At 44.6% G+C, this 12,067-nt stretch overlaps 1 protein-coding gene across 1 annotated transcript in view; it reads left to right on the forward strand.

Annotated features, from left to right (window-relative positions):
* Positions 1–607: 607 nt before the first annotated feature.
* Positions 608–12,067, forward strand: part of TBPL2 (TATA-box binding protein like 2) — a 34,588-nt gene continuing 23,128 nt past the window's right edge. Inside the window, exons 1-4 of the mRNA XM_039469231.2 lie at positions 608–763; positions 5,473–5,933; positions 7,542–7,629; positions 9,756–9,847. Of these exons, the coding sequence (XP_039325165.2) occupies positions 608–763; positions 5,473–5,933; positions 7,542–7,629; positions 9,756–9,847 (797 nt within the window). The remainder of the gene's footprint in view (positions 764–5,472; positions 5,934–7,541; positions 7,630–9,755; positions 9,848–12,067) is intronic.

Below are 12,067 nucleotides of genomic sequence, written 5' to 3' on the forward strand. Positions count from 1 at the left end.
GCCTGAACCCAGGAGACGGAGGTTGCGGTGAGCCGAGATCACGCCATTGCACTCCAGCCTGGGTAACAAGAGCGAAACTCCGTCTCAAAACAAACAAACAAACAAACAAACTAAAAATAAAAATTATAAAATTAACCAGGCGTGGTGGCGCCCGCATGTAATTCTAACTGCTAGGGGGGCTTGAGCCCAGGAGGTCGAGGCTGCAGTGAGCCATGGTCGCCTGTCACTGCACTCCAGCCTTGGCGACAGAGTGGAAACCCAGGATTTAAATTTAAAAAAAAAAAAAAAAAAATCCCTTTTTTTTCTCACTGTACAACGCGCTCACTTTTCATGCAACTTGCACCGAGAACTTCCCTCCCGGAAGCTAAGTCCATATTGCAGATATCGAAAGAAATCAAATCTGCAGGCCCAGGCGCTTCCCAGGTGCAGACGGAGTGGGGTGACTGCCCCCAAGCGAGGCGCCCCTCTGCGGCCCACCCCAGCCCCCCTCCGCTTCCCAGCGCCCACGGGCGGGCGGTGAGTTCCGCATCTCGCCCCTCGCTTCTCCGGCGCCCTCTGCAGGAGCGTGGGCCAGGCACCGCCCCGGCTCGCGGTCCCAGGCTCATAAATGGCGTCTGCACCCCGGCCCGAGCGGGCTCCGAGGCTGCTAGCTCCGTGCTTAACACGGTATCCGCCGCCGCCCTCACCCACGACAGTGGGATTTCTGTCCATGGAGGAGGAGGAGACCTACCTGGAGCTTTACCTGAACCAGTGCGCCGCTCAGGTGAGGCTGCCGCCACTGTCCCAGAGTTAGGGCCCAGGTCCCGCCGGGTCCTGTGTGCCAAGGGCTTTGCCTGCGTTCTCTGAAAACTCAGCGACTCTTGGTTTTCCACGCCTTACAGTTGAAGGGCAGGAGCTTCGAAAAGTAAAATAATTTGCCCAAGGTTGCCGAACAGAGCTCGAACTTCGTCTAGTGCGAAGCCAGAACCGTGCCCTCAGTCACCAGATAACGAGGCCCATCCCGGGTTGTTTTGGTTTTGGATTGATTGATTCTGAGATGGAGTCTCGCTCTAGTGCCATCCAGAACCGTGCTCTCAGTTACCAGACTACAAGGCTCATCCCAGGTTGTTTGGTTTTTGGTTTGTCTATTTATTCATTCATTCTGAAATGGAGTCTTGCTCTGTCGCCCAGACTGGAGTGCAATGGCGTCATCTCAGCTCACTGCAACCTCCGCCTCCCGCGTCCAAGTGATTCTCGTGCCTCAGCCTGAGTAGTTGGGATTACAGGCACCTGCCACCACGCCCAACTAATTTTTGTGTTTTTAGTAAAGGCGGCGTTTTGCCTTGTTACTCAGGCTGGTCTCCAAAACCTGACCTCAAGTCATCTACCTGCCTCGGCCTCCCGAAGGGTTGGAATTTCAGGCATGAGCCACTGCACCTGGCCCCCAGCCTGATTCTAAAGGACACGCACAGAGAGTGCTTCGTGCTTGCTGTAGCGACTTCGGGTTCCCAAGGGCTTTTGCTTTGATGGGGAAATAGAGACCCCTGTCCCATGCAGCATGGATGCCAGTACTGGACCTCCCTGAGAAGTCAAGTTTCTGGTGGAGCTTGGGGTCGCAGGATTTGCCAAATGTGAACTGCAAACACCTGTGGCTTTTTTTTAAAATCACTTTTAAGACTTTTTTTTTTTTTTTTTTTTTGAGACTGATTTTGGCTCTTGTTACCCAGGCTGGAGTGCAATGGCGCGATCTCAGCTCACCCCAACCTCCACCTCCTGGGTTCAGGCAATTTTCCTGCCTCAGCCTCCTGAGTAGCTGGGATTACAAGCACGTGCCACCATGCCCAGCTAATTTTTTGTATTTTTAGTAGAGACGGGGTTTCACCATGTTGACCATGATGGTCTTGATTTCTTGACCTCATGATCCACCCGCCTCGGCCTCCCAAAGTGCTGGGATTACAGGCTTGAGCAACCGCACCCAGCTACTTTTAAGACTTTAAAATTAAAAATCTTTAAAGTCAGGCAGGGCACGGTGGCTCATGCCTGTAAACCCAGCACTTTGGGAGGCAGATGTGGGTGGATCATTTGAGGTCAGGAGATCCAGAACAGACTGGGCAACATGGTGAAACTTTGCCTCTACTAAGATTACAAAGACCAGTTGTGGTGGCTCATGCCTGTAATCCCAGCACTTTGGGAGGTCAAGGCCAGCTGATCACAAGGTCAGGAAATTGAGACCATCCTGGCCACCATGGGAAAACCCCGTCTCTACTAAAAGTAGAAAAATTAGCTGGGCATGGTGGTGAGTGGCTGTAGTCTCAGCTACTCAGGATGCTGAAGCAGGTGAATCGCTTGAACCCGGGAGGCAGGCTTCAGTGAGCCAAGATCACGGCACTGCACTCTGGCCTGGGTAACAGAGCAAGACTTTGTCATAAAAAAAAAAAAAAAAAAAAAAAAAGGCCAGGTGTGGTGGCTCAAGCCTGTAATCCCAGTACTTTGGGAGGCCGAGGCGGGTGGATCACGAGGTCAAGAGATCGAGACCATCCTGGTCAACATGGTGAAACCCCGTCTCTACTAAAACTACAAAAAATTAGCTGGGCATGGTGGCGCGTGGCTGTAGTCCCAGCTACTCAGGAGGCTGAGGCAGGAGAATTGCCTGAACCCAGGAGGTGGAGGTTGCGGTGAGCCGAGATTGCGCCATTGCACTCCAGCCTGGGTAACAAGAGCGAAACTCCGTCTCAAAAAATAAATAAAAGTTTAAAAAAAAATTTTTTTTTTATTAGCCATGGTGGTGGCAGTTGCCTATAGCTAAGTTAATGGGGAGGATAAGGCAGGAGAATTGCTAGAACCCGGGAGGCGAAGGTTGCAGTGAGTCAAGATGACGCCACTGCACTCCAGCCTGGGTAACAGAGTGAAAAAAAATAAAGATCTTCAGCATCAAATATTGTAGAAAAGAGCCTTTTAAAAAAACCTGCAAGATGGCAACTTTTTTTTTTTGGTGGGAGAATTTTTTATAAAGACGATGCTCAGTACTGAGGTAGAAATGGTGACTTTCCCTAGCATTTAACACAGCAAAGAGCTCAAGCCGGAAAGGTTCTGAGAAAGATGAGTGGATACAGTTTAACAAAAAATGACTCGTGATTCACTGAACATGCTACCCAGACGTCCTCTGAGGCCTGTCCCTATAGGCAGAGCCTGCAGGGACACCGTCAAGGTTCCACTGCCATAAAACATCTTCCTTCAACGTCTCCTCGCCATTGCCTTACATTCTTGTTTAAGTTTAGTTTTGTTCCCTGATAAAATACCATGATGGGGAAGGGGAAAAGACACACTGAGGGTTGCAGCTTTGGAGCTTTAGCGTAAATTGCCCGAGGAGATGCTTTCCATCTGGGACAGGTGAGGCCAAGGAACCCTGCAGTGGAATCAGGGCCCAGTATCCTCATCTCACTTTTCTTTATCTTTTTTCTTTTTTTTTTTTTTTTTGAGACGGAGTTTCACTGTTGTTGCCCAGGCTGGAGTGCAATGGCGCGATCTCGGCTCACCGCCACCTCCGCCTCCTGGGTTCAGGCAATTCTCCTGCCTCAGCCTCCTGAGTAGCTGGGATTACAGGCACGCGCCACCATGCCCAGCTAATTTTTTTGTATTTTTAGTAGAGACGGGGTTTCACCACGTTGGCCAGGATGGCCTCCATCTCTTGACCTCGTGATCCACCCGCCTCGGCTTCCCAAAGTGCTGGGATTACAGGCTTGAGCCACTGCGCCTGGCCTTCATCTCACTTTTCTTAAGACCACTCTGTGGTTTGAGGGTGGGGAAAGATGGGAGCTTATCACATACTCAAAATGAAATAGAAGTAAAAATATCTTATTTCAAGAGAATAGCTTGATTTTTTTTTTTTCTTCAAAGTGCTTTCTTTAAACAATTAGTCACCCCTGCCACCTGCTGGACTTGTCATAACAGAACACTCCAACAGGCTCTAGCCGGATATGTGTATGTTAGCTGAAATAGCATTGTCTCTGAGAATATACAACACAGTGCATTCCTGACCCTTCAGCTGTCAGAAAAGAAATAGGATCTTTTTGAGTTTCTCCTGCAAGCAGTGCTCAAAATCTGGAATCCAGGTTTGCGACTTGGGTGAAGCAGGTGGTAATGCATTGATCGAGGTAATCGATTTTTCCCCATAATAAAGCCCATGAATTTTAATTAGTTGCTTCCCTCAGGTGCACACCTCATTCTCTTTGTAGCTTGGTAATGGGAGTTCGGCAGCCTCTCCTGTGCCAAAAATACACTGATTTAAACTATTCTTACCGTTTAAGTTTCAGTTTCATTCTTCCTGTTGTAAATTCTTGTAACTAGAACATTACAATAATTCTTAGGCCTTTGCCTAGAAGTAATAACAGTGGGTCTTTAGCAAGTCTTGATTAGCATTCAATTATATCTTAAACTTCATTTATTCTATTTTATTTTATTTTTTTTTATTTTTTATTTTTTTGAGACGGAGTTTCGCTCTTGTTACCCAGGCTGGAGTGCAATGGCGCGATCTCGGCTCACCGCAACCTCCGCCTCCTGAGTTCAGGCAATTCTCCTGCCTCAGCCTCCTGAGTAGCTGGGATTATAGGCACGCGCCACCATGCCCAGCTAATTTTTTGTATTTTTAGTAGAGACGGGGTTTCACCGTGTTGACCAGGATGGTCTCGATCTCTTGACCTCATGATCCACCCGCCTCGGCCTCCCAAAGTGCTGGGATTACAGGCTTGAGCCACCGCGCCCGGCCTATTCTATTTTAAATATAATTTAGAAAGTCAAAATTATTTCAAAGTTGAATCAACTAAAGTTTGTAATTAAATAGTGCAGTATATTCTCTTCAAAGTGTACAACAATTTAGAGCATGGTTGCTCAATTGCCTCTATTGCAAACTGGAGTTAGAGAGTAGCAACATACTAGGGATCTAACCAAGGTAGTGAAGATAGTTGATGAAGAATGCTTTTTCTTCATTAAAAAATACACTCTCCTGTTTCCATTAAATGTGCTGTTATTATAATAGAATCTTTTTTAGAAGGAATCTAGCTCTGTTGCCCAGGCTGGAGTGCAGTGGCACGATCTTGGCTCACTTCAACCTCCATCTCCAGGGTTCAAGAGATTCTCGTGCCTCAGCCTCCCCAGTAGCTGGGATTACAGGCATGCACTACCATGCTTGGCTAATTTTTGTATTTTTAGTAGAGATATGGTTTCACCATGTTGGCCAGGCTATCTCAAACTCCTAGCCTCAAGCCATCCACCTGCCTGGGCCTTCCAAAGTGCTGGGATTACAGGCATGAGCTACCACACCTAGCCTGTAATAGAATCTTAATGGCATTTTCTAGAAAGAAGCAGTGCACGAATATAAGCAATCTTGTACTGCCTCTTACACTGAATACAGTGCCTACCATAGTGATACCTCTTTTGTGTAACATGCTCCTCTCTCTCTTGTGTTTTTGTCTGTCTGTTTTGGGAACTGCCTAGGATGGCCTTGCCCCACCCAGGTCTCCCCTGTTCAGCCCAGTTGTACCTTATGATATGTACATGCTGAATGCATCCAATCCAGAGACTGCATTTAATTTGAACCCTGAAGTCAAAGAAACATCTGGTGGTTTCTCACCTGTGGATCTTAGCTTCCTACCAGATGAACTTACCCAAGAAGATAAAGACCAGCCTGTAATTGGAAGCAAACATGAAACTAAAGAAAATTCTGAAAGCCAAAGTCAACAAAGTAGGTTGCCATCATCCAGTGAACAGGACATTGGGCTGGGCTTAAACAGCCCCAGTTTGTCAAATCCTCATTCACAGCGGCACCCTAGTGATACTGACTTGGTCCAGGCCTCTCCTGAGAAACCAGACTCCAACTCCTTGCCTCTGGCATCCATAACTCCCATGTCACCGGTGACCTCTGTTTCAGAGTGTTGTGGAATTGTACCTCAACTACAGTAAGTTTTTATTTTTGTTTTAATTGAGCACATTGGGTATACGTTTTATATTCCTGAATGAGATAACTAATTTCAGGATAATAATGTAGGGAAAAGAACTACAGATTTCATAATTCTTTGTTTTATCAGTTCTTTTTTTTTTTTTTTTTTTTTGAGACGGAGTTTCGCTCTTGTTACCCAGGCTGGAGTGCAATGGCGCGATCTCGGCTCACCGCAACCTCCGCCTCCCGGGCTCAGGCAATTCTCCTGCCTCAGCCTCCTGAGTAGCTGGGATTACAGGCACGTGCCACCATGCCCAGCTAATTTTTTGTATCCTTAGTAGAGACGGGGTTTCACCATGTTGACCAGGATGGTCTCGATCTCTCGACCTCGTGATCCACCCGCCTCGGCCTCCCAAAGTGCTGGGATTACAGGCTTGAGCCACCGCGCCCGGCTGTTTTATCAGTTCTAAATGGATTGTGGCTGGCCGGGCGCGATGGCTCAAGCCTGTAATCCCAGCACTTTGGGAGGCCGAGGCGGGTGGATCACGAGGTCGAGAGATCGAGACCATCCTGGTCAACATGGTGAAACCCCGTCTCTACTAAAAATACTAAAAATTAGCTGGGCATGGTGGCGTGTGCCTATAATCCCAGCTACTCAGGAGGCTGAGGCAGGAGAATTGCCTGAACCCAGGAGGCGAAGGTTGCAGCGAGCCGAGATCGCACCATTGCACTCCAGCCTGGGCAACAAGAGCAAAACTCCATCTCAAAAAAAAAAAAAAAAAAAAAACAAACAAACAAAAAAACAAATAAATGGATTGTGGCTTTAGACAGTCTGGTTATAAGGTGAAGCACTAATTCTTGATCCTCTATGATGGGCAGAAGGGAGATAAAGATTAATAGACACATTATTAGGATTATATTGTTTATACTAAAGCACTGAAGTTGCTGAGAATTGTGAGTAGGGTTGGATAAACACCAAGGATATAAAGATGTAAAATTGAGTTTGATTTGCAAATTAATTCAGAATTGTAATTTATATATTGAGGCATTGTTTTGAAAAAAGAGCTAAAACTTAATTTTAGCAGCTAGTCATGAAATTTTAGGAAAGGCTATTTTAGCATTTCACTTTGGAATTTTACATTTTACTAGGAACCATGTTACCATTTATTTCACATTTGGAATAAGTCTCCCCCTAGGAAATTGCTAAGGTGTAACATAAGAAATGAGAAAACAGCCGGGCGCGGTGGCTCAAGCCTGTAATCCCAGCACTTTGGGAGGCCGAGGCAGGTGGATCACAAGGTCGAGAGATCGAGACCATCCTGCTCAACATGGTGAAACCCCATCTCTACTAAAAATACAAAAAATTAGCTGGGCATGGTGGCGCGTGCCTGTAATCCCAGCTACTCAGGAGGCTGAGGCAGGAGAATTGCCTGAACTCAGGAGGCGGAGGTTGCGGTGAGCCAAGATCGTGCCATTGCACTCCAGCCTGGGTAACAAGAGTGAAACTCCGTCTCAAAAAAAAAAAAAAGAAAGAAATGAGAAAACAAGTTGTTTTTGTCTTTTTCTTTTCTTTTTTCTTTTCTGTTTGTTATCTGATAAACTTATCTAAACAGACTTATTTCTTCAGGAATATAGTTTCCACTGTAAACCTGGCCTGTAAGTTGGATCTCAAGAAAATAGCTTTGCATGCAAAAAATGCAGAATATAACCCAAAGGTAAGATTTCTCAGTATTCCTTTCAACAATTAGCTTCTCTTTAGATTTACTTTTCTTCATATCATGACATTGACTAATTCCTCTGTTTTTTCCTTAAAAAATTGTCACTGGAAAAGCTTTTGGTAACTCAAGTTTAATATCATACTCTTTTGAGTGATTAAAAATAATCTCATTTTTTATGCTGAATAAAGAAGTAATGGAGCACTTCCTTGGAGATAAGCTCTTTCCCTTGTCATTCAAAAAGATTTTTCGGTATGACTGTAATTTTCCACCTGACTATTGGGATGTGAACTTTATTAAAATGCCATCATATTTTTGGAAATAATTTTTGCTAAATGTTATCCTAGCTACCTGATACTAACCTATCTTTCCATTTACAATTCTTACTGAGAAAGCTAAATTGCCTAAAATATAAAGTTGAATCTCCTACTTACTAAATGAAGATTCAGGGATACAAAGATGAGTAACACCTGCTTCCTACTGGGAAAAAGTTCTCTGGCTTAGGTGATGGAGGATCTATGGAATTGGATAAAAAAAAAGGTCACATTCCTAGGAACCTAGAGACCTGGCAGGCATCAGCATTTATGTATTAAGTATTTGTTTTTGCTGTGGTGGTAGTACTGTTGCTGACATCTGAATTTAAATATTACCTGAATGTTACCCGAATACAATAAAGCTTTCCTTTTGATATTTCATACAGCTGACAGTGGTGAGAACAGATGCACAAAGATGAGCTAAGACCCTCACAGCTGCAGCTGTGGTCACCTTATTAAACAATCAGCATTTAGCCGGGCTCGGTGGCTCAAACCTGTAATCCCAGCACTTTGGGAGGCCGAGGCAGATGGATCACGAGGTCGAGAGATCGAGACCATCTTGGTTAACATGGTGAAACCCCGTCTCTACTAAAAATACAAAAAATTAGCTGGGCATGGTGGCACATGCCTGTAATCCCAGCTACTCAGGAGGCTGAGGCAGGAGAATTGCCTGAACCCAGGAGGCGGAGGTTACGGTGAGCCGAGATCGTGCCATTGCACTCTAGCCTGGGTAACAAGAGCGAAACTCCGTCTCAAAAAAAAAAAAAAAAAAGCATTTCCAGCAACTTTTGTCCACCATCCTCAGCACACCCTTCATTTTGGATGAGGGGTTAGGGGTAGGCAGGGCTGGGGATGAAGTGTAGAGGATCTCTCTGAACTTGTGCTTGATACCCAAAGAAATTCTGGCTTGGCCTGTAAGCTAGTACCCACCCGTTTCCTTCCCAGCTTAATCAGGGAGAGGAGTTGGGGTGAAGAGAGTGTCTGTATAGGAGCAGATCGTTTGATGACAGGTCCATGTGTCAGCATCACCTGGAGGGCTTGCTGATGCTGCTGGTCTTGGATGACACTGAGAACTATAGGAGGCAAGAACTTGACATCAACTGCTGTCAGTCATCTTTAGCATGCCTATCATATTATGACTCTAATGCATTTTGGTTGCTTTTCAGTACATTATAGAGTCTTGGTGAGCCTTTAACATGCTTCCCCCCAGCCCGCCCCCAAAGATTCATTAAAAGGCCGGGCATGGTGGCTCATGCCTGTAATCCAAGCACTTTGGAGGCCAAGGCGGGCGGATCACCTGAGGTCGGGAGTTCAAGACCAGCCTGATTAACATGGTGAAACCCCATCTTTAAAAAAAAAAAAAAAAAAAATGAAAAATGAAACAAACCAAAGATTCATCAAAAGAAAAGAAGTATGTCAAAGTAAAAACCAGAGAATCTGACAAGTTTGGGTTTTGAATCTTAACTTTACCATTTTCTGTGTAATATTGGAGATTAAATAGCTACTTGTTTTCCCTGAGCCCTAGATGAGGATAATAATGAACCCAAGTTCATCCTATCACAAGGATAAATAGGAACTGAAACATAACAGGCCTTCAAATTCTAGCAGTTACTGGTACTATTTTTACCTGTTAATAAGTACATTTTAGAATCATCATTATTTTTGTCAACCTTAATGTAGCGAGAATAGACGAGACATTAAGTTTTCCCATCCAATCTGTTTCTTTGAGATTTTCGTATCCAGCTCAGCTTTACAACTGGGATAATGTTAACTCCTAGCAGAGTCTGATTCTCTTTTGGTTTCTGGGTATAGAGATTTGCTGCTGTCATCATGAGGATCCGAGAGCCCAGGACAACAGCCCTTATATTTAGCTCTGGGAAGATGGTCTGCACAGGAGCCAGAAGGTATGAGGAGTCATCCCTTCACCCTTACCAGAGAAACAATTTAGTACTAAAACAAGGAAGCATAGAATTAATGTGCTAAAGCACAGAGTAGAGGCAAAAGGCCTTTCTCTGCTGAAGACTTTATTCAATGAAATGTCACATTGCGGGTTAAAAACAGTCTTACAATACTGACTTGGGCCAGACACGGTTGGCTCACACCCATAATCCCAGCACTTTGGGAGGCCTAAGCAGGAGGATTGCTTGAGCCCAGGAGTTGAAGACTGATACAGGCAACATAGTGAGGCTCCATCTCTGTTTTAAAAAAACTAAAAAACAGCTGGATGTGGTGGTGCATGCCTGTAGTCCTAGCTACTTGGGAGGATCACTTGAGCCCAGGAGTTTGAGGGTGGCAGTGAGCTATGATCATACCACTGTACTACAGTCTGAGTTACAGAGCAAGACTCTGTCTCTAGTAAAAAAAAATAAAATACTGACATAGCCCCATTTTACAGTTTATCCTGTTAAGCCGAGGGAACTTAACCATGTTGTCACAACTTGTTTCTAAGGTGAATTTTTTTAAAGGTAAAGTAATGATAAAGTTTGTTATATGCCTGGGGAAGTAGTTATTGTGAATTTTTCTCATTGCAGATAAATGGCTAGAACTTTCTAAAAGAGCTAAATTACACATTCCTTGACCATTAGCTTGAATATTAACTCAGGAGGCATCCCTTAAAACCTCCTCTCTCCTGGATCTCATGCAGAGGAAGCCCTGTGTTGATGGGTATTCTTTCACTGTAACTCTCTAGTGAGAGAGCCCGTTCTCTCCTGTCGGTTAAAAGATGAGAAGCAAATTGTTTTCCTGAAAGGTTGTGCCAATTTCTTGCTGTAGAAATGTACTAACTTGTTCATTTTATCGTATGAACGCTGTCAATATTCTTTTTATATTTGCTAAATTGATTGGCAAAAAGTTATGTTTTTAACTTCTTTGATTTACTAGTGAGATTAAATAACTTTTTAGAATCACAGGAATTGCTATGTCTTTTGCCCAATTATCTATGGAGATATTTATCTTTTGTTTTTGTGTTTAACTATTTTAACCATTTTATACTGTATATATATATAGATATCTATATATATATATATATATATTTTTTTTTTTTTTTTTTTGAGATGGAGTTTCGCTCTTGTTACCTAGGCTGGAATGCAATGGTGCGATCTCGGCTCATCGCAACCTCCACTTCCTGGGTTCAAGCAATTCTCCTGCCTCAGCCTCCTGAGTAGCTGGGACTACAGGCGCAAGCCACCATGCCCAGCTATTTTTTTTGTATTTTTAGTAGAGACGGGGTTTCACCATATTGACGAGCATGGTCTCGATCTCTTGACCTCGTTATCCACCCGCCTCGGCCTCCCAAAGTGCTGGGATTATAGGCGTGAGCCATGGCGCCCGGCCTACTGTAAATATTTTTTTCTCAGATCACTCTTCATAGTGTTTTATGGTGTGGTTTGTTTGTTTGTTTGTTTTTTGGAGACAGGGTCTCATTCTGTTGTCCAGGATGACGTACAGTGGTGAGATCTCCGCTCACTTCAAGCTCTACCGACCGGGCTGAAGCCATCCTTCCAGCTCGGCCTCCCAAGTAGCTAGGATCACAGGCATGCACTCACTAGGCCTGGCTAATTTTCTTTTTTTTTTTTTTTTTGTAGAGACAGGGTTTCACCATGTTGCCCAGGCTGGTCTCAAACTCCTGGGCTCAAGTAGTCCTCCTACCTTAATCTCCCAAAGTGCTGAGATTATAGGCATAAGGTACCACATCTGGCCAATGGTGGGTTTTTTTCTTTTTTTAACACAAATATTGGAGGGTATAGTCATTTGATCCCATTTTTATTTATTTCTACTTTTGGCTTTCCCCTTAAGGCATTCGTGCACAATATTAAATAAATACTGACTTTTTTTCTTTTCTTCTTCTTTTTTTTTTTTTTTTTTTTTTTTTTGTTGTTGTGTGAGACGGAGTTTCGCTCTTGTTACCCAGGCTGGAGTGCAATGGCGCGATCTCGGCTCACCGCAACCTCCGCCTCCTGGGTTCAGGCAATTCTCCTGCCTCAGCCCCCTGAGTAGCTGGGATTACAGGCACACGCCACCATGCCCAGCTAATTTTTTGTATTTTTAGTAGAGACGGAGTTTCACCATGTTGACCAGGATGGTCTTGGTCTCTTGACCTCGTGATCCGCCCGCCTTGGCCTCCC

Source organism: Saimiri boliviensis, chromosome 2, assembly GCF_048565385.1.
Source record: "Saimiri boliviensis isolate mSaiBol1 chromosome 2, mSaiBol1.pri, whole genome shotgun sequence".
NCBI lineage: Eukaryota > Metazoa > Chordata > Mammalia > Primates > Cebidae > Saimiri > Saimiri boliviensis.